This window comes from Ranitomeya imitator, chromosome 2 (assembly GCF_032444005.1).
Source record: "Ranitomeya imitator isolate aRanImi1 chromosome 2, aRanImi1.pri, whole genome shotgun sequence".
NCBI classification, from domain to species: domain Eukaryota; kingdom Metazoa; phylum Chordata; class Amphibia; order Anura; family Dendrobatidae; genus Ranitomeya; species Ranitomeya imitator.
In genome coordinates, this window is record NC_091283.1 from 196339782 (window position 1) to 196365833 (window position 26052).

Here is a 26052-nt window from a genome sequence, read left to right on the forward strand (position 1 = left end):
CATGGAGGTCTGGATTTGGCAAGATAATCAAAATCAAAGTGGAAAATCAAATTATAGGCTGGTCTAACTTCTGTGGAAATGCCTCAAGACAAAAAATGATGCTCAGTAGTGTGTGTGGCCTCCACGTGCCTGTATGACCTCCCTACAACGCCTGGGCATGTTCTTGATGAGGCGGCGGGTGGTCTCCTGAGGGATCTCCTCCCAGACCTCAACTAAAGCATCTGCCAACTCCTGGACAGTCTGTGGTGCAACGTGACGTTGGTGGATGGTGCGAGACATGATGTCCCAGATGTGTTTAATCGGATTTAGGTCTGGGGAACGGGCGGGCCAATCCATAGCTTCAATGCCTTCATCTTGCAGGAACTGCTGACACACTCCAGCCACATGAGGTCTGGCATTGTCCTGCATTAGGACGAACCCATGGCCAACTGCACCAGCATATGGTCTCACAAGGGGTCTGAGGATCTCATCTCGGTATCTAGTGGCAGTCAGGATACCTCTGGCGAGCACATGGAGGGCTGTGTGGCCCTCCAAAGAAATGCCACCCCACACCATTACTCACCCACTGCTAAACCGGTCATGATAAAGGATGTTGCAGGCAGCAGATCGCTCTTCACAGTGTCTCCAGACTCTGTCACGTCTGTCACATGTGCTTAGTGTGAACCTGCTTTCATTGGTGAAGAGCACAGGGCGCCAGTGGCGAATTTGCCAAACCTAGTGTTCTATGGCAAATGCCAATCGTCCTGCACAGTGTTAGGCTGTGAGCACAACCCCCATCTGTGGACCTCGGACACTCAGACCATCCTCATGGAGTCGGTTTCTAACCCTTGTGCAGACACATGCACATTTGTGACCTGCTGGTGGTTGGAGCGCCCCCAGACACAGGGCCGCGGGTTACTCGGTACCGGTCCTCTCTGTCTCAGTTCTAGGGTTGTCACGGTGGCTGGACCCGGTCCGTGACCCTGTTAAGGGGCGTCCAATGGAAGGGGTGATGATAGTTTGTCAAGGGTTCGTGACGCCACCTGTGGTATTCGGTCAGGGTGACCGACGCTGCTTAGGGGTCCGCTGGGGTGATGGAATGGCAGCTAGATGGTATACCTTCCCACAGGTGAAGTATATCGCCAGGGCTTCCCAGTAGTGTAGGTGGCGATGGTGTGAGGCGCAGTTAATAACGAGGACACAGGGTTGCAGTCTCTTTACCTTTTACTGAAGACTTCGGGATCCGCAATCCAGAGCACTGCTATCTGGGCTGTCTGAGACCGGCCGGTCCGAAGGCACATCCAGAGTTCCCTTTGCAGGTGGAAATCAGTGCCTACCACTAGCGCCTGTGTGTTGTAGTTCTTCCCTGCTGAGCATTCGGGATAGTCCTCACAACTCTCGTGTTCGTTATTTCTCTCTCTCTCTCTCCGTCCCCCAAGTTATTGTGTGGATAGGACGCACCCGTTTGACGGGAAGGCTCTGAGCTATTCTGGGACCCTAGAGACGCCCCTCTCCACGCTTGCCCCCTATGTCTGCTTAGGTGATGTATGGTAGACAGCCAACCTATAATCAACTGTCCTGTGGTATTTGAAGTAATGCTTGAAGTCAGTTACTCCCTCGGTGTTCCGGTAACCGGCTACGCGCCTCAGTAGGATGTTGCCGTTCTCGGGGCACGACTACTACTGGCTCTCCTTTGTGCTTTGATCTCGTTTCTCATTTTTCCACAATATCCTTCTCTTCGTGTCCTTTCTTGGGATACCGCCGCAAGGTAGTGCAGGCGTGGTTCCGTCACTCTCTATCCTTTCTGCTAGGTCCCTGTCAGGAACCCACCCCTGACAGGTCCTCCCTGGAGCTCTCCCAGGCTGCGTTCTGTTCTAACTTCCTATCCGACCCCCAGTTTTACCAGTGTGAGGAGTGGCCTAATACATAGTGCCTTTTGCTCCCCCTGGTGGCCGGAGTGTGAAGTGTAATATGTGCTTGTGATACCTGGTCAGGTGAACTCCTTTAATGCAATCAGACATAACATCACTCCCCTTAGTGGCAGAGCGACATTACTGCAATGACCAGGACTCTGGGGCGCTACATGGTCATTTTGCAGGGCTCTGGCAGTGCTCCTCCTGTTCCTCCTTGCACATAGGCTGAGGTAGTGGTCCTGCTGCTGGGTTGTTGCCCTCCTACAGCCCCCTCCACGTCTCCTGGTGTAATGGCCTGTCTCCTGGTAGCGCTTCCAGCCTCTGGACACTACGCTGGCAGACACAGCCAACCTTCTTGCCACAGCTCGCATTGATGTGCCATCCTGGATGAGCTGCACTACCTGAGCCACTTGTGTGGGTTGTAGAGTCCTGTTATGATCCGGTGACCTTGGAGCCTCATGAATAACTTTCACTGGAGTAGGTGGTAACTGTACTGACCGCAAATCCTGATCTGACATCGCAACTAGAAGTAGCCGTGGGGTGTGCCTAACAAACCCTAGACACCTTGTCACAGCCTGAGAACTAAATACCCCTATAGATGGAAATAGGAATACTATCTTGCCTCAGAGCAGAACCCCAAAGGATAGGCAGCCCCCCACGAATATTGACTGTGAGTAGGAGAGGAAAGACACACGTAGGCAGAAAACAGGATTTAGCAAAAGAGGCCACTCTAGCTAAAATAGGAAAGGATAGGACAGAGTTCTGTGCTGTCAGTATTAAAACCCTTCCAAAAATATCCACCGCAGATTATACAAAAATTCCTCCATCTAACTAAAGACGTGGAACGTATATCTGCAACTCCAGAGAATCCTACACACAGAGCAGAAATACAATAAAAAATCCAGCACACAGCATGTGTGCCATAGAAAAAAACAGACACTTATCTTTGCTGAATTGGCAGCTAAGCAGGAGAACCCAGACAGAGGTCCAACACCTCCCAACAACCATTGACAACTGGCAAGGACTAATGAATCCTGCAAACCTAAATACCCCAGTCAGAATTGCAATCAGCAGAAACACCTGACCATGACTGCAGCCCTGGGACAACTGCATTACCACCTACAACCACCGGAGGGAGCCCAAAAGCAGAATTCACAACAGAGTCCGTCTCATGCTACCATGAGTGTGAAAGCACAACCGACATTCAAAAGTGACCAAAACATCAGCCAGAAAGCATTGGTACTGAGATGTGGTCTGTGGTCCCCACCTGCAGAACCACTCCTTTATTGAATGTGTCTTGATAATTGCCAATAATTTCCATCTGTTGTCTATTCCATTTGCACAACAGCATGTGAAATTGATTGTCAAACAGTGTTGCTTCCTAAGTGGACAGTTTGATTTCACAGAAGTTTGATTTACTTGGAGTTATATTCTGTTGTTTAAGTGTTCCCTTTATTTTTTTGAGCAGTGTGTGTATATATGTATGTATGTATACTGTATGTGTGTATGTGTATGTATATATATATATATATATATATATATATATATATGTATATATATATATATATTGTGAGTCAGTGAGGGGCATACTCTACGAGAACTTTGTGTCTCCCAGGATGTGCATAGCAACACACTAAACACACTGGAGCGCACTGTAATGACAGCCACAGTTGTGGTTACGATGCAAAATAAAAGTAGGTGCGGATTTGGTCTAACTATTTGACCAGGTCACATTTCTGAAAGCCAAACATGGGCTGTTATTTTTGGAGAGATCTGTAGGATGGTATTGGAGTAGTGGGACGGATCTCTCCTTCCACAGCAGATCTTGGGGTGGCCCAGGTCCATGATTCCCATTTAAACTTTCTGTTAAGGTTTGAGTATGGCAGTGTGATGATTGCAAGCATCTGAGCAGGAGGCTGTGTGCAGGACAGGTGTGTGTGAGACTGCACATAGGCCAGAGAAGGCAAAGCTACTGACGCAGCCACAAGTGATACGACAGTGCAGTCGCCCACAGCAACAGATTTGATATGGATTATTATGGCCAACCGGAGGATAAAGTTTGAGGGTTTTTTCTGTAAGGTGTCAAAATTAAGACGTTTAAGTTTAACTATCTTGGGTCACTACCTCTTTACCACAGAAAGCCGCTGCATTACTATATATATAGATTTTTCTTAAACCCTTCTGGAAAACATATATATCTATATACTAGATGGTGGCCCGATTCTAATGCATCGGGTATTCTAGAATATGCATGTCCACGTAGTATATTGCACAGCGACGGAGTATACAGCACAGAGCCACGTAGTATACAGACTTAAAATAAAAAATAAACATATAATCACCTTCCGAAGGCCCGTTGAAGTCATTATCATTATCGAAATCATTATATACTCAACTTCCGCCGCCTTTCCCGCTCCTCACGACGCTCCGGTGACCGCTCAATGCAAGCGGCAGCTTACGGTCCCAGGGTTGGTATGAGCGCAGGACCTGTAATGACGTAGCGGTCACATGACCGTGACGTCATGGTAGGTCCTTCTCGCATACCATCCTTGGCACCGGAACCTGCCGCTTGCATGGAGCAGTCAGCGGAGCGTCGCGAGGAGCGGGAAAGGCGGCGGAAGGTGAGTATATAATGATTTTTTATTTGCGCGCCCAATCAGCGAAGCGGGATTTAAATCCCACGCGGCAATGTCGCTGAATGGGCGCTACCAATCAGCGAAGCGGGATTTAAATTCCGCGCCAATGTTGGCTGGGCGCGACCAATCAGCAAAGCGGGATTTAAATGCCGCGGCAATGTCGCTGATTGGTCGCGCGGTGCCTTGAGGTCTCGCAAGATGATGACGTAGTGGGCTCGCGAGATCGCAATGCATGGAGCGGTCACCGGAACGTCGCGAGCAGCGGGAAAGGCCTGTTGTGGATCCGAGGGGCCGACGGACGGTGAGTATATAACGAATTTTTATTTTTTTTTAAATATTTTTAACATTAGATATTTTTACTATTGATGCTGCATAGGCAGCATCAATAGTAAAAAAGTTGGTCACACAGGGTTAATAGCAGCGCTAACGGAATGCGTTACACCGCGGCATAACGCGGCGTAACACAGCCATTAACCCTGTGTGAGGGCTGACTGGAGGGGATTATGGAGCGGGAGCTGTCTGCGGGGAGGAAGGAGCAGCCATTTTGCGGCCGGACTGTGCCCGTCGCTGATTGGTTGTGGCAAAACGCCCACGACCAATCAGCAACTTGGATTTCCATGACAGACAGAGGCCGCGACCAATGAATATCTATGACAGAAAGACAGACAGACAGACGGAAGTGACCCTTAGACAATTATATAGAAGGTATGTTTGTGTTTTCCAAAAGGGTTTAAAAAAAATCTATTAATTGCATTTACTTTTCCAACGAAAATTGACTGCTTCTTTTTTTTTTCTTTTATTTTGGTTGATGAATTCAATGTATGTAAAATGATTCGGGTGCTAAGGGCAATTTTAAGCTTGGCCTTAAATTTTCTTTAGTCTTACTCATACAAGTTTTTCTTTAATATGATGACCCTTGTATCATCTGTTCTCATACCCTCCATGCATTTAATAGCCCTCTGTCTCTGTACATGCAACACCCCAGGTAACCGGTTGTTGCAGTGATGTTGCTTTCTCTTCGGGGAGGGTAATATCATGCTCAGAGGCAATGGAGTTCTCTTCACCAGCTAAGGGACCCACACACAACATATTCCAAATCCAGGCCAGGAGGGGGAGCTCAGGACCTGGATTCAGGGGAACTTCCCTAAGCTATATGTATCCTGACCCCGAGGAGGAGCTATAGTTAGTATGTCCAAGGAGACCAAGAAAGGAGTCTGATAGACTTCCTTCTCCTTCAGTGTCTCTGAGAGAACAGACAGAGAGGCCTGGCAGCCACGAGGGAGCTGCAGCCCCTGAAAGGACAGATAACCAGAGGGGTTATATGTGGTGGAGCTTCAGAGGAAATGAGCAAAAGGAGAGGAACAGGGCTCAGAGGGGAACTGTGACAGGGCACCCTCAGAGCCGAAGCGCAGTACTTGGTATCAGGAGCCCGAGGCCTTAGTGGAGTTGTAGGACACTTGGCAGAACCGGAGGGCTGAGAACTTTATGGGATTGGCCCACACCACACCTGAGACGCAGCAGCACCTGAGGAGTCTGGGGCATGATAGAGGCTATAAAAAGGCTCAAGCTGCCCGTCATGCAGGTACCTGTCTCAGGACAGGGGGAATAGAGGACTCTGCAGAAAGATTCAGGCAGCAGGGACTTCTTATACAGCAGGCGCAAGTTGGAAAGGCTCACGGACCTCGACTGGAAAAAGGGAATCTTCCATTGCCTCCAAGCCGGCCGGACCATACCATCACCCGTGCCTGGTACCCTGGACTGTGGCCTGCTAACTACAGTAATCCAGGTAAAGACTTACAACTTGTGTCCTTTACTCATTTTACCAGCCTACACCATCATCGCCATACACTTCAGGACCTCTGGGGACCCCGCTTCACCTGTGGGAAGCGTTACCATCATTGCTGCAACAATATCTTCCCCCCCAGAGGACCCCTTTAACGCAGCATCGGTCCTGCTATTGACCGAACACAGGTGGCGTCACGACAGACTCATTTACAATATTCCTTTAAAGACCGTTCCCCTTTTATTGGGCCCCCAGAGCCACGGACCGGGTCGCAGCTGCCGTGACATCCCCTTTAAAACCAGACCCGGTACTGAGTACCCCACTGCCCTGGCGGGGCGCTCCATACACACTGCTGGTGACCGGTTCATGCAGCGTTATGTGAATCCCCCTATTTATTACGTTGATGGTAGGACCGTACATTACAAGCACTTTTTACCTTTCACCTTACGTGTCTCCCCTATTTCCTCATAAACTGTAGATTGCGATTAGCAGGACCCTCACTCCTGGTATCTGAGTTATGTGTTATGCTGCACAGTCTTTATTATCTGTAGAAGTTCTCTCTGTAATGGAAAGCGCTGTTCGCGCTAGGGAAATAAAATGTATTATTTGTTCAAATAACATACACAGGCAAATGCTCTTACCATGGGTGTCTGTCGGCGATGTATCCCACTATAGATCCTCCAGACATGCACAGACTCTGAGAGTAATGTGCACAGAGCCTAAGACTGCGTGCACACAATGCGTTTTTGCCGCCTGGATTTGGCACAAATTTTCATGCCAGCTAAGGCTACGTTCACACTAGCGTTCGGCTAGTGTGCATCGCGCTAGCGTCGGGCGACGCAGTGGCGACGTACGCGTCATGCGCCCCTATGTTTAACATGGGGGACGCATGCGTTTTTGCTTGTTGCGTTTTCCGACACGTGCGTCTTTTTTGACGCTAGCGTCGGACCAAGAAAACGCAACAAGTTGCATTTTTCTTGCGTCCGATTTTCGTCAAAAAACGACGCACGCGTCGAAAAACGCAGCGTTTTTGCGTGCGTTTGCACGCGTTTTTCGGTGCGTCGCGTCGGCGACGCAGCGGCGCACAACGCTAGTGTGAACGTAGCCTAAGTGAATGAGAACCCTAAAGTTTCATGCACACGTTGCTTATTTTTGACTTGCAAATTCATATATGCAGCGTGTCAATGCTTTGTGTTTTTTGCAACTTTTTTTTCACCTATTGGCATTCAGTCAAAAAAAGCTATAAAAATTATTGCAGATTTGCTGCTTTTTATTGTAGCGTTTTTAGACAGCAGTGAATGCTACAGAGGTAGATAATAGATATACGTATACACAGACCTATAACTCCACAACCCCACGACATATAATAAAATTGCACCCTGTTGAGCTTATCAGACAGTTTTTTATGATTAAGTAAAGTAAAAAAAAAACATTGGGCGATTGCCCTATTTTATGAAACCAGCAAATGTAAAGCAGATAGCTGGGTGCTGATATCAGGTTGGGAAGCTCCATGGTTATTGGGTCCTTTCCAGCCTAAAATCACATTTGATGTGCTAATTCTGATGTCTTGCACAGCTTCTCCCGATTGCCCTGGTGCGGTGGCAATCGGGGTAATGGAGATTGGGATTTATATAAGCTGTGATTTGTCCAAAAACACAGCTGACATCGAGCCCTGCTTGTTTTACTGAAATAAACACACCCCGACTCTATCCCTCGCTCACCAATTTATTAAAAAAAAAGTTCCCACAAAAGTCCACATATGGAAACCTGAAAAATATAAACTGAGAGAAATATAAAAGCAAGACACTGTCCCTCATTCACCAATTTAGTAGAAAGGTCTGCCGTACTTCACCGTAGTCCAGAGCGCAGAGTGACCAGGAACATCTGAAGAGCCATGACGTTACGGACTTCACCGCTCTACAGAGGCGCCGCTGCATTTTTCCTGCTAAGAGATGCAGAAATGGTGCTGAAATTTTTGCATGCAAATACTCAACAAACTAATGTGTATCGATGGCCTCTTACAGTTGTGGCCAAAAGTATTGACACCCCTGCAATTCTGTCAGATAATACTCAGTTTCTTCCTGAAAATGATTGCAAATACAAATTGTTTGTTATTATTATCTTCATTTAATTTGTCTTAAATGAAAAAAACACAAAAAGAATTGTCCTAAAGCCAAATTGGATATAATTCCACACCAATCATAAAAAAGGGGGTGGACAAAAGTATTGGCACTGTTCGAAAAATCATGTGATTACCTGTGGCACCTAACAGGTGTTGGCAATAACTAAATCACACTTGCAGCCAGTTGACATGGATTAAAGTTGACTCAACCTCTGTCCTGTGTCCTTGTGTGTACCACATTGAGCATGGAGAAAAGAAAGAAGACCAAAGAACTGTCTGAGGACTTGAGAAACCAAATTGTGAGGAAGCATGAGCAATCTCAAGGCTACAAGTCCATCTCCAAAGACCTGAATGTTCCTGTGTCTACCGTGCGCAGTGTCATCAAGAAGTTTAAAGCCCATGACACTGTGGTTAACCTCCCTAGATGTGGACGGAAAAGAAAAATTGACAAGAGATTTCAACGCAAGATTGTGCGGATGTTGGATAAAGAACCTTGACTAACATCCAAACAAGTTCAAGCTGCCCTGCAGTCCGAGGGTACAACAGTGTCAACCCGTACTATCCGTCGGCGTCTGAATGAAAAGGGACTGTATGTTAGGAGACCCAGGAAGATCCCACTTCTTACCCCGAGACATAAAAAAGCCAGGCTGGAGTTTGCCAAAACTTACCTGAAAAAGCGTAAAACGTTTTGGAAGAATGCTCTCTGGTCAGATAAGACAAAAGTAGAGCTTTTTGGGCAAAGGCATCAGCATAGAGTTTACAGGAGAATAAAAGAGGCATTCAAAGAAAAGAACACGGTCCCTACAGTCAAACATGGCGAAGGTTCCCTGATGTTTTGGGGTTTCTTTGCTGCCTCTGGCACTGGACTGCTTGATCGTGTGCATGGCATTATGAAGTCTGAAGACTACCAACAAATTTTGCAGCATAATGTAGGGCCCAGTGTGAGAAAGCTGGGTCTCCCTCAGAGGTCATGGGTCTTCCAGCAGGACAATGACCCAAAACACACTTCAACAAGCACTAGAAAATGGTTTGAGAGAAAGCACTGGAGACTTCTAAAGTGGCCAGCAATGAGTCCAGACCTGAATCCCATAGAACACCTGTGGAGAGATCTAAAAATGGCAGTTTGGAGAAGGCACCCTTCAAATATCAGGGACCTGGAGCAGTTTGCCAAAGAAGAATAGTCTAAAATTCCAGCAGAGCATTGTAAGAAACTCATTGATGGTTACCGGAAGCGGTTGGTCGCAGTTATTTTGGCTAAAGGTTGTGCAACCAAGTATTAGGCTGAGGGTGCCAATACTTTTGTCTGGCCCATTTTTGGAGTTTTGTGTGAAATGATCAATGTTTTGCTTTTTGCTTCATTCTCTTTTGTGTTTTTTCATTCAAGACAAATTAAATGAAGATAATAATACCAAAAATTTTTAATAGCATTAATTTTCAGGAAAAAACTGAGTATTATCTGACAGAATTGCAGGGGTGTCAATACTTTTGTCCACAACTGTAACTGCCCACTATGTCATATATTGGAGGAAAATGTTTTTTCAGCATGAAATAAAACATGGCTGATCAACTTTCACTTCCCAATATCTCCCATTGAAGGCATTCTTTGTTTTGCCCAATTTTGCAAGTTCAACTGTATTGGCATCCTGGGTGCTGATACAGTTGAAAGTAATGATGAAAGAGTCAACGTCAGATGATGCTCCCTACCCCATCATTCTGTTACAGTGGGTGCAGTGACATCACTACATGGCGCCCATTGTGCTGAGGTTTGGGGGCTATCAGAGCACTCTCTGCAGAGACTGAAGCAGAAGAGAAACAAAGAGGAAAGGTGAGTATTGTATGTTTATTTTATTATTATTAGCATTATACTATATGGAGGCCTATGGCAAGTGCTTTATACTATATGGATGCCTTTGGAGGAGTGCATTATACTATATGGAGGCCTATGGGGGAGTGCATTATACTATATGGAGGCCTATGGGAGAGAGCATTATACTATATGGAGCCCTAGGGGGAGTGCAATTATACTGTATGGAGGTTATTTAGGGGGACTTCATACAGTGTAGGGATTACAGTGTGGGTGCATTTTAGTGTTGGGGACATCAAACAGTTTGAAGACTACTAAGATCAGTATACTTATAGGTCATTACACTGTGTATTAGAGAGCATCATACTGTGTAGAGAGGAGCTGTACAGAGGAAAACTCAACACATTATTAAATGCTAAGTGGGCACTTATTGTTATGGGGGAACTCGGGTTATTGAGACTGAAAGGGGCACACAGGGCATTATTACTTTCTAAGGGGCAAAATGTGGGCACTGTTTTCTAGGGCACTTGTGCACAGCCTATTTATTAGGGCACTCTTCAGACTTAATTTAAAACTGGTCACCTGGATAGGAAGTTAGGCAGTTGCTAGCTGAGCTTTGCTCGGGTAGTTGGTCCCTGACAGGGGTGGGATCCTGTCAGAGGCCCAGACAGAAGGTCATGGAGCTGCGCTTGCTACACGTGCGGCAGTTCCTAAGAAAGGACACGACAAGAGAACTGTATTGTAGAGAGGGTGAAGAAGTCATAGCAAAGGAGTGGAAACCAGAAGGAGTTCTGCCCTGCACATGCTGCCTCCTTCTGAGGCGCAGGATCCCGGTAGCCGGAACACCGAGGAAGCAACAGTCCTTTATGCCTTGCTACAGAGACCGGCAGGACAGCTAATTGCAAGTTACTGATCTGCCCTATACCCAGGAGGCAAGGTGGCACCCACGAGAGGACGGGGCATGATAGAGTCCCTGTAAAAAGCCTCAAGCCACCGGTCTTACGGGTTTGCCCAATCCATCTGGGGGACAGAGAGCGAGAGATAACCTCGATAACATCTACAAAATCTGTGAGGACCTTATGAGAGGCTTAGCAGTAAGGTACTACAACACCAAGGCGCTAGAGGAAGGCTACTGATTTCCACCTGGATAAGGGGACTCTGAATTTGCCTCTAAACCGGCCACACTCTGCCTGCCCTGTGATCTGGTGCTCTGGACTGTGGACGCTGAAGCCTTCAGTAAAAGGTAAAGAGACTGCAACCTTGTGTCCTCGTTCTTCACTGCGCCTCACACCATCCACCATCTATACACTGGGAAGCCCTGGGGACACACTTCACCTGTGGAAAGGTATACCTTCTAGCTGCCATAACATCACCCCAGTGGACCCCTAAGCAGCGTCGGTCACCCTGACCGAATACCACAGGTGGCGTCACGAACATATCCCTTTAAAGACCTCTCCCCTTTTACAACGGATGTCCCGAGGGCCACGGACCGGGTCAGCCACCGTGACATCCCCCTAAGAACCGAAGGACCCGGCACCGAGTTCCCCTAGCCCTTGGGGGCACTCCAGGGACGGTGCCTGAAATGTGAGAACTCAGATGTGTCTTTGTTGTATTCTCTGCAGCCGAGTCCTGGCTGGAAGAAGTTGTTGTTTCGGTCTGGGCCAGATGGAAAAAGTGAATGACTCCACCAGAAAGAACTTCACCTGTTAGTTACCATCTATAACTTACTTTAACCTCCCATATATGCTGCAGGACTGGTACCACTATATGGTCACTTTATGGCTGTAATATCAGTGTTGGTCTTTGTTCAGAGATTTTTTTTAATAACAGCGCGGTCATCTGCTGAGGTTCTCCTACATCCACTATTAGGGTGCGTCACCATAGTTGTAACAAGGATTACCTAGTCAAGGACCACTCAGAAGTTTCGCCCCTTCCTCCCCGGAACCAAAACCCTAGCTGTGCCTCTGCTCAGTCTACTATTATTATTTATTTATATAGCACCATTAATTCCATGGTGCTATAAATGAGTACTATAAATGTTAGTGCGTGCCCTCAGTCATCATCTCCCGCCTCGACTACTGCAATATCTTCCTCTGTCCTCCCTGCACTCTCTTGCACCTCTCCAGTTCGTCCTTAACCCCACTGCCCGATTAATCCACCATTCTACTTGCAACTCCTCTGCAAGTCTCTTCTTTGGCTTCATGTTTCCCAATGGATACAATTTAAACAACTAACATTGAGCTGGAAAGCTGTCCATAATTTGTCTCCTCCGTATATATCCAAACTAATATCCCGGTACCTCCCCACGTAATCTCCGGTCCTCACAAGACCTTTTTCTCCTCCACTCTCACCCAATCGCCTTCAAAATGTCTCCCAAGTATCCACCATCCTCTACAGTTCTGTGCCCCAGTACATCCAATTGTCTCCAACATTCGGAGCCTTCAGATGGAACCTGAAAACCCATCTCTTTAAGAAAGCTTGCAGCCTGAGCTGACTCCCTGACACCGCAATACCATCGGAGCAGCCGCAACCCCCAACCTACTGTCTCCTCCCCATTACTCTGTAGGCTGTAATCCCGCGAGGGCAGGGCCCTCTCCCCTTATTATTTACTGCTTCTACAAGTATCTGGTTTCATTCCCTTGAAAAACCACACGCGAAACGCGCCTTGGGTCTGTCTCTGGTGGGCGCACACAGTCTCCTATAACCATGGGTAAGCACTTCAGCTGTATGGTACTTTTTATGAGTACAGTCACTTTATTTATAAAAACACTGCCTTACTGTTCATGCCATCTTTGCTGCTATAGGACCTTTCACCCACTTTACTCTCCCATTTTGGGATCTGTTACGGTATATAAGGGAGATGTCCCATATACAAACTCATGTGTATTGACTTAACTTATTATGTGGTTGCGCTTTTCCACTTAATACTATGGCTTCCTCTTATTGGGACCTTTTTACAGTTTTGTTGATTTTGTATTTTTAATATTTGTTCTCAGTAAAATAATGTTTTTATTATTTCTATATGTCAGTGGTTCTTGTTTACTCCAGTTGCCATTGAGTGCAAATATGTCTTTGGGGGTACTCCACTATGTATTTGACTTACTTTAGGGGGAATATACACTATTGATCCTCGCCCTATATTGAATGTGTATTTTAAACATTCTGATACAAGTATCTGGTTTATGAAAAAGCGGACGATAGCTGAAATAAAATGCACCAATCTGCTTGCTTTATCTAGTATATTGCTCAGCATGGATATATAAAATATATATATATATATATAATTGTCTAAGGGTTTTTCCATCTGTCTGTCTTTCTGTCTGTCTGTCTGTCTGTCTGTCTGTCTGTCTGTCCTGGAAATCCCGCGTCTCTGATTGGTCGAGGCCGCCAGGCCTCGACCAATCAGCAACGGGCACAGCGACGATGATGTCATAAAGGACGTAGAAATCCCACGTTTCTGATTCAGCGACGGGCACAGTATCGACATAGATGTCATAATGGTTGCCATGGCGATGATGATGTCATAAAGGTTGCCTCGACCAATCAGCGACGGGCACAGTCTGCCGCGAATTCTGGAATCATCATTGTCCATATACTACGGGCACATGCATATTCTAGAATACCCGATGCGTTAGAATCGGGCCAACATACCCACACAGGCCATGTGTACACACCACGCGCCACACCTGTGGCGCCATGACACCAGGCCATGTGGGTGCCACCAGCCTGCACGCACGTGTTGCACATTGCACATGCCATGCCATGTCACGTGCACCGCCACCATGTCATGGTGGCCACGCCAACGTGACACCGTGACAGAATTCCAATTCTGGAATCATCATTGTCCATATACTACAGGGACATGCATATTCTAGAATACCCGATGCGTTAGAATCGGGCCACAATCTAGTATATATATAATTGTCTAAGGGTTTTTCCGTCTGTCTGTCTTTCTGTCTGTCTGTCTGTCTTTCTGTCTGTCTGTCTGTCCTGGAAATCCCGCGTCTCTGATTGTCGAGGCCGCCAGGCCTCGACCAATCAGCAACGTGCACAGCGACGATGATGTCATAAAGGACGTAGAAATCCCACGTTTCTGATACAGCGACGGGCACAGTATCGACGTAGATGTCATAATGGTTGCCATGGCGACGATGATGTCATAAAGGTTGCCTCGACCAATCAGCGACGGACACAGTCTGCCGCGAATTCTGGAATCATCATTGTCCATATACTACGGGGACATGCATATTCTAGAATACCCGATGCGTTAGAATCGGGCCACAATCTAGTCTATATATATAATTGTCTAAGGGTTTTTCTGTCTGTCTGTCTGTCTGTCTGTCCTGGAAATCCCGCGTCTGTGATTGGTCGAGGCCGCCAGGCCTCGACCGATCAGCAACGGGCACAGAGACGATGATGTCATAAAGGACGTAGAAATCCCACTTTTCTGATTCAGCGACGGGCACAGTATCGACGTAGATGTCATAATGGTTGCCATGGCGACGATGATGTCATAAAGGTTGCCTCGACCAATCAGCGACGGGCACAATCTGCCGCGAATTCTGGAATCATCATTGTCCATATACTACGGGGACATGCATATTCTAGAATACCCGATGCGTTAGAATCGGGCCACAATCTAGTATATATATATATATATATATATATATATATATATCATTCCCTAAGGGTTTTTCCGTCTGTCTGTCTGTCTTTCTGTCTGTCTGTCTGTCCTGGAAATCCCGTGTCTCTGATTGGTCGAGGCCGCCAGGCCTCGACCAATCAGCGACGGGCACAGTATCGACGTAGAAATCCCGCATCTCTGATTGGTCGAGGCCGCCAGGCCTTGACCAATCAGCGACCGGCACAGCGACAATGATGTCATAAAGGACGTAGACATCCCGCGTCTCTGATTGGTCGAGGCCGCCAGGCCTCGACCAATCAGCAACGGGCACAGCGACGATGATGTCATAAAGGATGTAGAAATCCCACGTTTCTGATTCAGCGACGGGCACAGTATCGACGCAGATGTCATAATGGTTGCCATGGCGACGATGATGTCATAAAGGTTGCCTCGACCAATCAGCGACGGGCACAGTCTGCCGCGAATTCTGGAATCATCATTGTCCATATACTACGGGGACATGCATATTCTAGAATACCCGATGCGTTAGAATAATATATATAATATGTGTGTATGTATATGTACGGTATATATAATCTCTTCCATGAATTTGAACTAATTCCAGTTTTCGATATTGGATGATATAAAGTGGAGCTGGCTTGATACTCTGATGGTCACGCCATATATTGCCACTCACCATATCGATTTTTTTTCTAGGGGAAAACTGTTCCGTGAATATTGACGAATGTGAGTCTGCTCCATGTCAAAATGGCGGCTCCTGTGCAGATCTGGTCAATGGATTCATGTGTGATTGTGCTCCTGGATACGCTGGTAAGTCAGATATTTCTGTATATATATCCAGAATGGTACCTGAGTTCTATTTCTAACATGCAATGTCCATATGCGATCCTTGATCTCCGTGATGTATTATGGGGGCCGTTATTAGTCGCCTGTGGCTGTGTGGTATGGGATGGGTTGAATGTGGATGCTCTTCTTCCGCCGGCATTACTCTTTAGCCTGCCATACAGTACAGAGATTACGGATTGGAATATGTGCGAGGTGACACTATTGTGTAGGTATGGTGTCTCGTCAATGGCTGAGAGGTAAGGCCGGGATTTTATACCTGCATAGTATAAATGCACAATTTTTAAAGGGAAGAGGACTACTTGATTGTCACTACTGATACCGGCAGGGTTACTGTATAGGTCCTAGAATTGACAATAAAAATATCTTTGCTGTCTGATCAGATTTGCTAGCGCTGAGAAATCAAGCTGTGAAGCCATATGCAAATTAGCCTTGAGATGGATTGGGGGCGTGTCAGGGCATCCGCAAAGCACATCCTGGCTCTAGAAAACTAGGAGCTTCCTGCTAGATTGTAATGTTGGGTCATTCATTTCACCGTTACACCCTGTCATTAATGGATGTTCTAGAAAATGATTTTCAGGATTCAGTTTGGGACCATGCTAAAGGGGTTTTCCACTTAAAAAAAAAAAAATTGTTCCCGAAAGATATAACTTGTGTAAAATAATAAAATCAGATGGTACACCTCACCAGTCTAGCACTGTTCCGATTTGAGTGTTTTGGCTATTACTGAGCTCATCAACTCGGGCCATGTATTTCAGCAGAGCTGCTGAGCTAAGTGATTGGCTGCAGCGGTGACATCACAGCTGCAGCAAAAACATTGAGGATGGAGGGACGTGGGGTGAAGGTTGTTATTTTACAGGGCTGCAGTTTATGAAATTTATGGGACCATTTACTTAAAAATGGAAAACCCCTTTAAATAATGTTTTCCAGTTCTATAGAAAATAATAATAACAAAAGACTGACTGTGACTTCCAAACAGAAAACAGGTGTGAACTGGTGCTTAATAGGAGTAGCCATCTCCATATATAACCAACAAATAAAGTAGCACTCTGTAGCGCTATAGCACGAAAACATGAAATATCTGAAATTGCATTACTGCTCCAGAAAATTGAAAAAAATGAGAATACTTGGCACACAAATTGGTCAATTCATGTGTACCCGGTCGCTGTGATAAGTCTAGGAGAGGATTCACATTAGGCAGGTTCCCAGCAGAGAGAATTGCCCTATCGCGGCTGCCGGGTACAAATGTATTGGACAATTTATTTGCTAAGTATTCTCAGTTTTTCCCATTTTCTAGAGCAGTAATGCAACTCAGTTTTCAGATATTTCATGTTTTCGTGCTATAGCGCTACAGAATGCAGCTTTTATTTGCCATAGAAAATAATAGTCTGATCTCTGTTTAGGGCAGGAGCTACATAGGTGGCCATGTCCCACAATTTCCTACTTGCAGGCAGGATGGCCCCGGTTATGATTTCCTCCTGTAATCAGACACTTGATCCTACTGAAAGAAGTATGGGATATCTGTAATTGGTCAAGGAAGATTCTTAAAATGTAACAGCGAACTCTGTGTAATCGTCCACATCTGGGATAACTATTTCACCTAGTCTTTGTATATGAGGCGCAGGTCTTAGGGAAACATACTTTATTTTATAAAAGGAAATGAGGTCTAAAGAACAAGGAATTTGGTTTGGAGTTTCAGACGGTGACCAGTGGAGGAGTCTGCCATCCGTGCCCTCCGTCCTGCAATGTCAGCTTCCCTGGAGGGCAGCAGAGCTTGAGAATGTAGTGGGAGCTGCGAGCAATAAACAGTTCATGAAGTCTAGTGGATTAGTGCGATGGGCTGAACAGGTCCCTCAGGTACCGATGTGATACACAACTTGTATATATACTTAGTATGTCTGTCCTACAGGTGGAGATGCACATAAGACCGCTACACACGAAATAAATTCATTATCACTATGTACTCCTGTTAAAGGTGTTGTCAAAATGAAAGAGATATAGGTAAATATTTTAAAATTGGTAATATGCAAATGGTGAGAAGGAGAACTTTAAATACAGCCTTACCTGTTTCATCTTTCTTTTCTGCTCGCTTTCTACAACTGAACATGGACAAAACAGAATTCATCATCTTTCCCCTATCTCACTCTACCCCTCCACCAGACCTATCCATCAATGTCAATGGCTGCTCACTTTCCCCAGTCCAACACGCCCGGGCCCTCGGGGTGATCCTCGACTCTGCCCTCTCTTTCAAGCCACATATCCAAGCCCTTGCCTCCTCCTGCCTTCTCAAACTCAAAAATATTTCCCGGATCCGCGCATTCCTTGACCGCGACCCTGCAAAAACACTAGTGCATGCCCTTATCATTTCCCGCCTTGACTACTGCAACCTCCTACTTTCTGGACTCCCCTCTAGCACTCTGGCACCACTCCAATCCATCTTACACTCTGCTGCCCGACTAATCGACCTCTCTCCCCGCTTTTCCCCAGCCTCTCCCCTATGCCAAGCCCTTCACTGGCTTCCTATCGCCCAGAGACTCCAGTTCAAAACCCTCACAATGACATACAAAGCCATCCACAATCTCCTCCATACATCTGTGACATGGTCTCCCGGTACCTACCTACACGCAACCTCCGATCACAAGGTCACAAGACCTCCTTCTCTACTCCACTCGTATCTCTTCTTCCCACAACCACATCCAAGACTTCTCCCGTGCTTCCCCCATACTCTGGAACTCTCTACCCCAACACATCCGACTCTCACCTACCATAGAAACCTTCAAAAAGAACCTGAAGACCCACCTCTCGACAAGCCTACAACCTCAGTCTACTGAACCGCTGCACAACCTGCCCTACCCTCTCCTAGTGTATCCTCACCCATCCCCTGCAGACTGTGAGCCCTTGCAGGCAGGGTCCTCCCTCCTTATGTACCCGTGTGCCTTGTTTTTTGCTCATATTTAATGTATTTGTCTATATTTGCCTCGTATTCACATGTAAAGCGCCATGGAATAAATGGCGCTATAAAAATGTATTATAATAATACCTATTGGATGTAGCCATCCTAAAACTCAATTTTGAGATTTGCCACATGACTTCAGATAAGAAGCCAAACCAGAAACTGCTTTGCAAACTCATGTTTTGGAGTGTTTGCCCTTCATCAATGCAACGCAGGAGATCTAATTTGGCTGGGTGAGAAGCCTCTGACAGGCGACCTTCCTTGTGCAGAGTACCATGCCAGTGTAAGGAGACTTATAGGCCATTCAATGCTCCTCTGGGAATTCAAATATGCAACGTACCTATTCCAAGATAAGGGGCAAACACCCTGAAACCTGACTCTGCAAATTGAGTTTCTAGTTTCTCTTATTATCCAAACTCCTGTAACAAGGCCATTTAAAGGGTTGATATTGACTTTAAGGATTTTTACCCCAAATAGGTAGCACTACAGTTCCTGTCCTCTTTCTCTCTGAAGAGGAAACTTGCACATTTTCATTCCAGAGGAGCATTTTATGGCCCATATGCCTACTTACGCTGGCTTGGTACTTTCAGCAAGGGGAAACTTTACCCCTTAGACCCCCTATAATTTGGCAATTAATGCAACTTTACGTCTGAATAGTGTCTCCTTATTGAGCTACAAGCTCCCGTCTTCGGTTCCTATCCATCTCCTTCTGGTTTATCTCACCTACATGAAACTATTTCCTATATTTGCCCATGATTGGAGCTGAATACAGTCATTCCTTTTTTTTTGTCTGTGTTGGATTTTACAGAGGAGGGAGTTGGCTTGGCTAATGAAGTAGGCAGTCAGCCAGTCCCCTTCACACCCTCTGCTCATGTGCCATTGTCCTATGTTGGACAGGAACAAGAGGAGAACCTAGGATTAGAAGAGTGGGAAACCTTTCACTATAATATTCTTCCTCCTATAAATTGACATTTTTACCCAGTGGTCGGGGTCCCGATTAGTGGTCAAAGACCCTTTTGTAATTCAGCTGCTCCATAAAAGTCAAAGGCGGTTTTGGCTGAAGCTGCGTGGCCTGTAATGAAGTGTCTCTGATACGGCTTGACCGCTTTGTGGGATACCAACAACGGTATAGTAATCAGTTCTGAGCCAGATCGTTCAGTGAAGACCCCTTTTCCTGGCATATTGACATTGCATTGATTCCCTGGCATGTATAGCCGAGCTCGGCGTCCTCTGGTGATACCTGCTGATCACCAGGGTTTGAGAAGCTGTTTCCACTGTAGTCATCACAAGGGTCTCTTCTGGAGACCACCACTACATACTGCTAATCCAGCAATACAGATCTCAGATTGCCAGCAATTCACTAGCACTGGAGAGTGCACAGCGGCCATCAGTAGATCTGATCAGATTCACATCAGAACATACTGACCATAACTTTACTACGGCTGAGCAGCTAAGACTGCAGAGTCTCCATAACACTGCATCTTCTGTCCTCTCTATAAATAATCCCACCCAGGTCACTGTATGCGTGAAATATGATAAGAATTCAACAGAACACTTTACTCCGAATGCTGACACTGACGATGGCGGGGGGGTACTGTACCTTTAATAGGACATGCACCATTGGTTTAGTGAGCAAAGCCAGGCCTGGAATAAACAACATGGCCTCACGAGAAAATAAAGCCGCTAATCCCCTGCGCTCTGTGTATTAATCCCTCCAGAGTCAGCTTATTAGTTCATATTAGGCTCACAGACCCTTCACCGTCACCGTGAGAAGAAAATGCAGTCCAGGCTGGGGGAGATCACGGCTCCGCTGTGAATCCATCGGCCACAGGCTCAACTGAACGAAAGCTTACTATAAAAAAATACCGCCACACATGCACAGATATACAGCTCATATACCCACTGAATTGTAAAGTGCTGCTGAATGTTTGCACTAACAAAAACTATTGTTATTTATTGTTATGAGATGCAATTCCTTTATCATTATCTTAGGGCCAGGACTATGGGTGATTAGGACAAGCTACATCACAATGTCAGTGTTTTTACCTATTCCATGCACATGTGTGGCATCGGCTTTTATTACCGCAGTGTAGCTGGCACTCCTATAGGGATAATATGGGTGGTATCGTTATATACTCACACTTTATCTGCCACCTCTTTCGGTTCTATCAGAGGTGTAACTTGAAGCTCACTGGCCCCAAAGCAAAATCTCCAACAGGGCCCCAACTATCACATGTCTGTGTTTAATGAATATTTGGCAGCATTATGGCTAGCTCTTAAAGGGAATATGCCACCAGGTTTTTGCTATGTAATCTGAGAGCGGCATAATGTAGGGGAAGAGACCCTGATTCCAGTGATGTCACTTATTGGGCTGCTTGGTGCAGTTTTGATAAAATCACTTTTCTCCATTCTAAATCTATCCATTCTCTGAATGCTGAGCTCAGCATAACCCCGCCCCCATCACTGATTGGTGGCATTCTGTGTATGCAGTACTTTGATTGGTGGGGTAATAAAGCACTCATAAATATGAAAGACTACATTGCATGAGACAACTAGTCCTCTAGTGATAATCTCCTGCAGATAAAACACTGATTTTATTGAAACTGCAACAAGCAGCCCAGTAAGTAAGACCTAGCTAGAATAAGGTTCTCTGCCCCTACATCATGCTGTTCTCAGATGAAATAACAAAAATCTGCTGACAGATTCCCTCTAAAAGGTGACACCTACTGGTGCCGTTGTGATGAATAAAGAGAACTTGCATGTCCGTATGCCCATTAGATGAATTTTCTCTTTGACATATGAAATGATGAAGCTTGCATGGAATTGTGTGGCATCCTTGGCATCCTGTGAATACATTAGGAAGTACAAGTTGTTGTAAACTGTATATGTCACTGGGTTAACTTTTAATTCCAGTCATTCACACATAGGGTGGTGAACCTGCTTACTTGGCATATCGGTGAACTGCTCTTAAACCCAAATGTGTTGTTCCTATAATATGTCATATGAACACAGGAAGCTCGTGAGTCCAAACGTATCCAGAGTAGTCCTACTATATAGCAGCAGAGTGGAGTGGGTGGAGATTCAGCAGCTGCAGGGAGGAGGGACACTGAGGAGCTTCCAATAAGGGTGAGTGAGTGGCGATTCAGCAGCTGCTGGGAGGGAAGAACACTGTCACAGGCCGGGTGGGTGGAGATTCAGCAGCTGCAGGGAGGAGGGACACTGACAAGCTTTCCAGCAGGTTGGGTGGGTGAAGATTCAGCTGCTGCAGGAAGGAAGGAAACTGAGGAGCTGTCACAGAGTGGGTGGAGATTCAGCAGCTGCAGGGAGGATGGACACTGACAAGCTTTCCAGCAGGTTGGGTGGGTGAAGATTCAGCTGCTGCAGGAAGGAAGGAAACTGAGGAGCTGTCACAGAGTGGGTGGAGATTCAGCAGCTGCAGGGAGGATGGACACTGACAAGCTTTGGAGCAGGTTGGGTGGGTGAAGATTCAGCAGCTGCAGGCAGGAAGGAAACTGAGGAGCTGTCACAGGGTGGGTGGAGATTCAGCAGCTGCAGGGAAGAAGAACACTGAGGAGCTGTCACAGGCTGGGTGGGTGGAGATTCAGCAGCCGCAGGGAGGAGGTACACTGAGAAGTTTTCAATCTGGGTGGGTGGAGATTCAGCAGCTGCATGGAAGAAGAACACTGAGGAGCTGTCACAGGGTGGGTGGAGATTCAGCAGCTGCAGGGAGGAGGGACACTGACAAGCTTTCGATCAGGGTGGGTGAAAATTCAGCAGCTGCAGGCAGGAAGGACACTGAGGAGTTAGGTGAGCAGAGATTGAGTTGAATTTTCAAAAGAATTATACAGCCATTCTGATTTTGAATATCACAGTAAATACATCAGTCTCATCAGGTCTAAGATCTATATAATATAGTATGCATTTAGTATTGTGAAATCTGGCAACAGATCTGCTGCTTTTAATAAATGGTTGCATATTCAGTGATTCTTAAAAAGGATGGTGGGTGCATCCTAAAACTCCCGCCTTGGGTACCAAAACAGATTGTCCAGCTCCTGATTTATGAACAAAAGTGTATAAAGTTTTTCTTTTGCTCAGTATGTTGATGACCTTTTATGTTGGAGTAAGCAGGTTCCTCCTTTTTGTTTCCCAGTGAAGCTGGGTACTGTCAGCGGACAGATCAGACAGGCATCCCATGAGTCAGCAATGACAGGAGCCAGCTGGTAGTTTGCACCAGGAGCGGATTAGATGTGCAGCTCTGGGGCTGGATACAAATCCAATCCTTTTTGCCTGACTGGTATGAGGGGGAGAGGCTGGTGCTGGCTCCACGCTGCGCCCATCTCTGCCTCTCTTCTGCTTCTCCCTCTCCCCAATGCCTGTGATCACACCATGAGAAGGAGAACTGCGGCAGCCATCTGGAGTGCGCTCTGTCTTCTTGCAGGTAAATGAGACTTTAGCCTGGAGGTGAGGACCACAGGCACCATAAGGGCTCTGATCAAGGGAGACCTAGAGGTCAGGGAAAAACTAGTGGAAAAAGTCTACTTGTAGCTCCTTCATATTCCGCTTAGGATCATGCGGGCAACTTGGTAAATCTGAAACGCGTCGACTGTAAAAATGTATTATACTTGTTTTTTATGGCCTAGAATTGTGGACAACTTTATGGTAGATTAAACGCTTTCTAAACTTGTGCAATTGGAGAGAAAAGTTGAAGTTGATGGACCTACGTCTTTTTTTTAACCTATGTAATACATCTACAAGCTGAAAAATCTAATCGAGGAGGTCATCAGAGTCCGCAGATCAGCAGTGTAGTATTAGATTTACGGGGGATTATATGGACTTTTATAAGAGTTACAATTGTGTTACGTCCAATATTACTTACACTTAGTCAGAATTGTCACTTTGACTCACTCTTACGGTGGCTTTTCTATGCAATCATGCTGTTCCCTGAAATATTGGATTTATTGGTGCATCATGTGGATGGTGTAATGATGGACATGGGGTAAAATCCTGATTCAGATGTGCACTATTGCAATGCTCTGTTTACCATGCAGATACAATGTATACACAATCATAATCTACTTGTGCTGCAGGTTGCCAGGGCATCCTGGGAGTAGTAGTTTCACAACAGCTGGTGTGCCGCAGGTTACTGGAAAAGCCTATGGTAGAGAAAATCAATTTAAGCTTTTCACTGATCCATAATTGGTTTAGCCAAATTGTCATCGTCAATCTGCATCTGCGGTAATTCATTAGCGTGCGGAGTCTAATTAGACAGTAATTACTGCTCAGATCTGGTTGGAAGATGCACTTTTTGTTTTATATTTCGGTTTTAAAAACCTCTAATTGTGAATGTAAGGAGGATGAGAGTTGTTGTATTTAATGGGAGTTTTGTTGTGGGGTTCTAAAATCTATTTCCTTGGAGCCAGCGCTGCCTGGTACTGCCCTGTGCATTGTGTTTGTCTCCAGTAATGGAAGGCTTGTGTCAGTTCTGGGAAGAATTTGCAGCATTCCTGTGTGCGATCACTCCTGATGAACATGAAAAGGAAATTCTGGGGGAGTTAAAGCAGAAGAAATGAGATTCAGGGATGAGGGGCATCTCCTTGGTGTAGGGTGTAACTAGAAGCTCAGGCTTTTTGTTCCCACAGAAAAATCCACGTAAAAAAAAAAAATCTTCAAACTTTTTATTTTCTTTTGTTAATGTTTTTGTGTATGTTCCTATTGAAAAAAATCAGCAAATTTCACCGCTGAATCAAGCAGAAATACCTATAGGATTGGCATGCTACTTCTTTTTCCACATAGAAAAAAACACAGGCTCGTTTTCCCATTCAATTAAGCTATATTCACACTGAGGTTTTTTATGTAGATTTTGAAGCAGTTTTTTTTTTTTAAATAAGAATTTTGAAGCAGATATATATGAACATACCCTTACATATGTGCACAGGGAGTTTCTGCTCCAAAAACTCAGCAAAAAGGCTCAAAGTTTTTCCAGGAGGATGTGGAAAGTTCCAAAAATTCCTTTAAAAAACTAAGTGTGCACGTACCCTAATTATACTCAGGTGTCGGTAACCTGCGACTTTATGGGTGTTGTAAACCTCCAACTCCCAAGATGGCCTAATATGCTGGTTGTGTAGCCTCACAACAGCTGGAATGCTGCAGTTTTCTGACCCATGTTCCAACCAGACTGTGCCAATTCCAAAATGAGTAACAATAATAAATACTTTAGAGGGTGGCCCACCATAACAATTTATCACCTTCACTGAACAGGAGATAAGCTGCTGATTGATGGTGGTCCAGACTCAGAGCTCCATTGTCTATTATGGCGACACAGATATATTAGCGCTGCACCTGGTGGTCTCCACCAGTCCTATTGAACAATGAACGGAGGAGTACTGGTGTACAAAAATTCTTCATTTTGCAAATGTGAAACCATCCCTCTATTCAAACAAATCTGTTCTTGTGGATTAAGGGGGTTTCAGAGGTCAGACCATCAGTGATCAGGAAATTATCAGCTGTCCTGTGGAGAGGGGTTATGTTTCTCCTTATGGAGAGTCACAGACCATCTCTGGCTTGTCAAGGTAAGGAGGCTTATTCGCCGTGCAATGTTCCTCTGGGAAATATAATATGCAATTTGCATATGAGGAGCATTGCACGGCGAATAAGCCTCCTTACCTTGACAAGCCAGAGATGGTATGTCACTCTACATAAGGAGAAACGATACCCCTCACACCCCAGTCCAGAGCCTCTCACCTAGCCAAATCAGTTCTCATGCTTCGCACTGACGAGGGCCAACAGCCCGAAACACCGTGTCTGCGAATTGAGATACTGATTTGGCTTTTATCGTAAGTCATATTACACGACTCGTTAAAGGGTTGATTGTGACTTGTAGGATTGCTACTTCCAACAGGTGGCGCTATAGAGTTTAAGTCCTCTCTTTCTCAGAAGAGGCAATTTGCATATTAGATTCAGTAGTAAGGAGGAGGGTTGCTATTAATGGGGGAACAGCAGATTACTATTTTAGGAAGGAGAGAGATGTTCCAAAATAAAATAATGGCTACTTTTTTTCTACTAGACTTTGTAAGGGGGAAATATTTTTTTTTTTAGAACCAGAGTTGAACGCGGTAACCTTTTGTAGGTTTCCAATATAGTGAAGAAAGTTTTTGCAAGAAACATTTTATACTAGTTCAATCAATTAAATGAAGTCAGCTACATTTAAAATAAATGACATGAAGGTTGCTGTACACGTTGGATGATCATCAACTCTATCACCGCAGTTTTAGAGAGACCAGCCAACCGTGTTGTGTGTTTGGGGGACAGTTGGAACACCTCCATTGTAGTTGAACTTAAGCATGTCAACCCTTTCTGTTCAAGGACATAAGCTGC

At 45.6% G+C, this 26052-nt stretch overlaps 1 protein-coding gene across 1 annotated transcript in view; it reads left to right on the top strand.

The window, feature by feature from the left end:
* The window catches only part of CRB2 (crumbs cell polarity complex component 2), a 123653-nt gene that overhangs the window by 29806 nt on the left and 67795 nt on the right, over positions 1–26052 (top strand). Inside the window, exon 6 of the mRNA XM_069754550.1 lies at positions 15579–15692. Coding sequence (XP_069610651.1) covers positions 15579–15692 — 114 coding nt within the window. The remainder of the gene's footprint in view (positions 1–15578; positions 15693–26052) is intronic.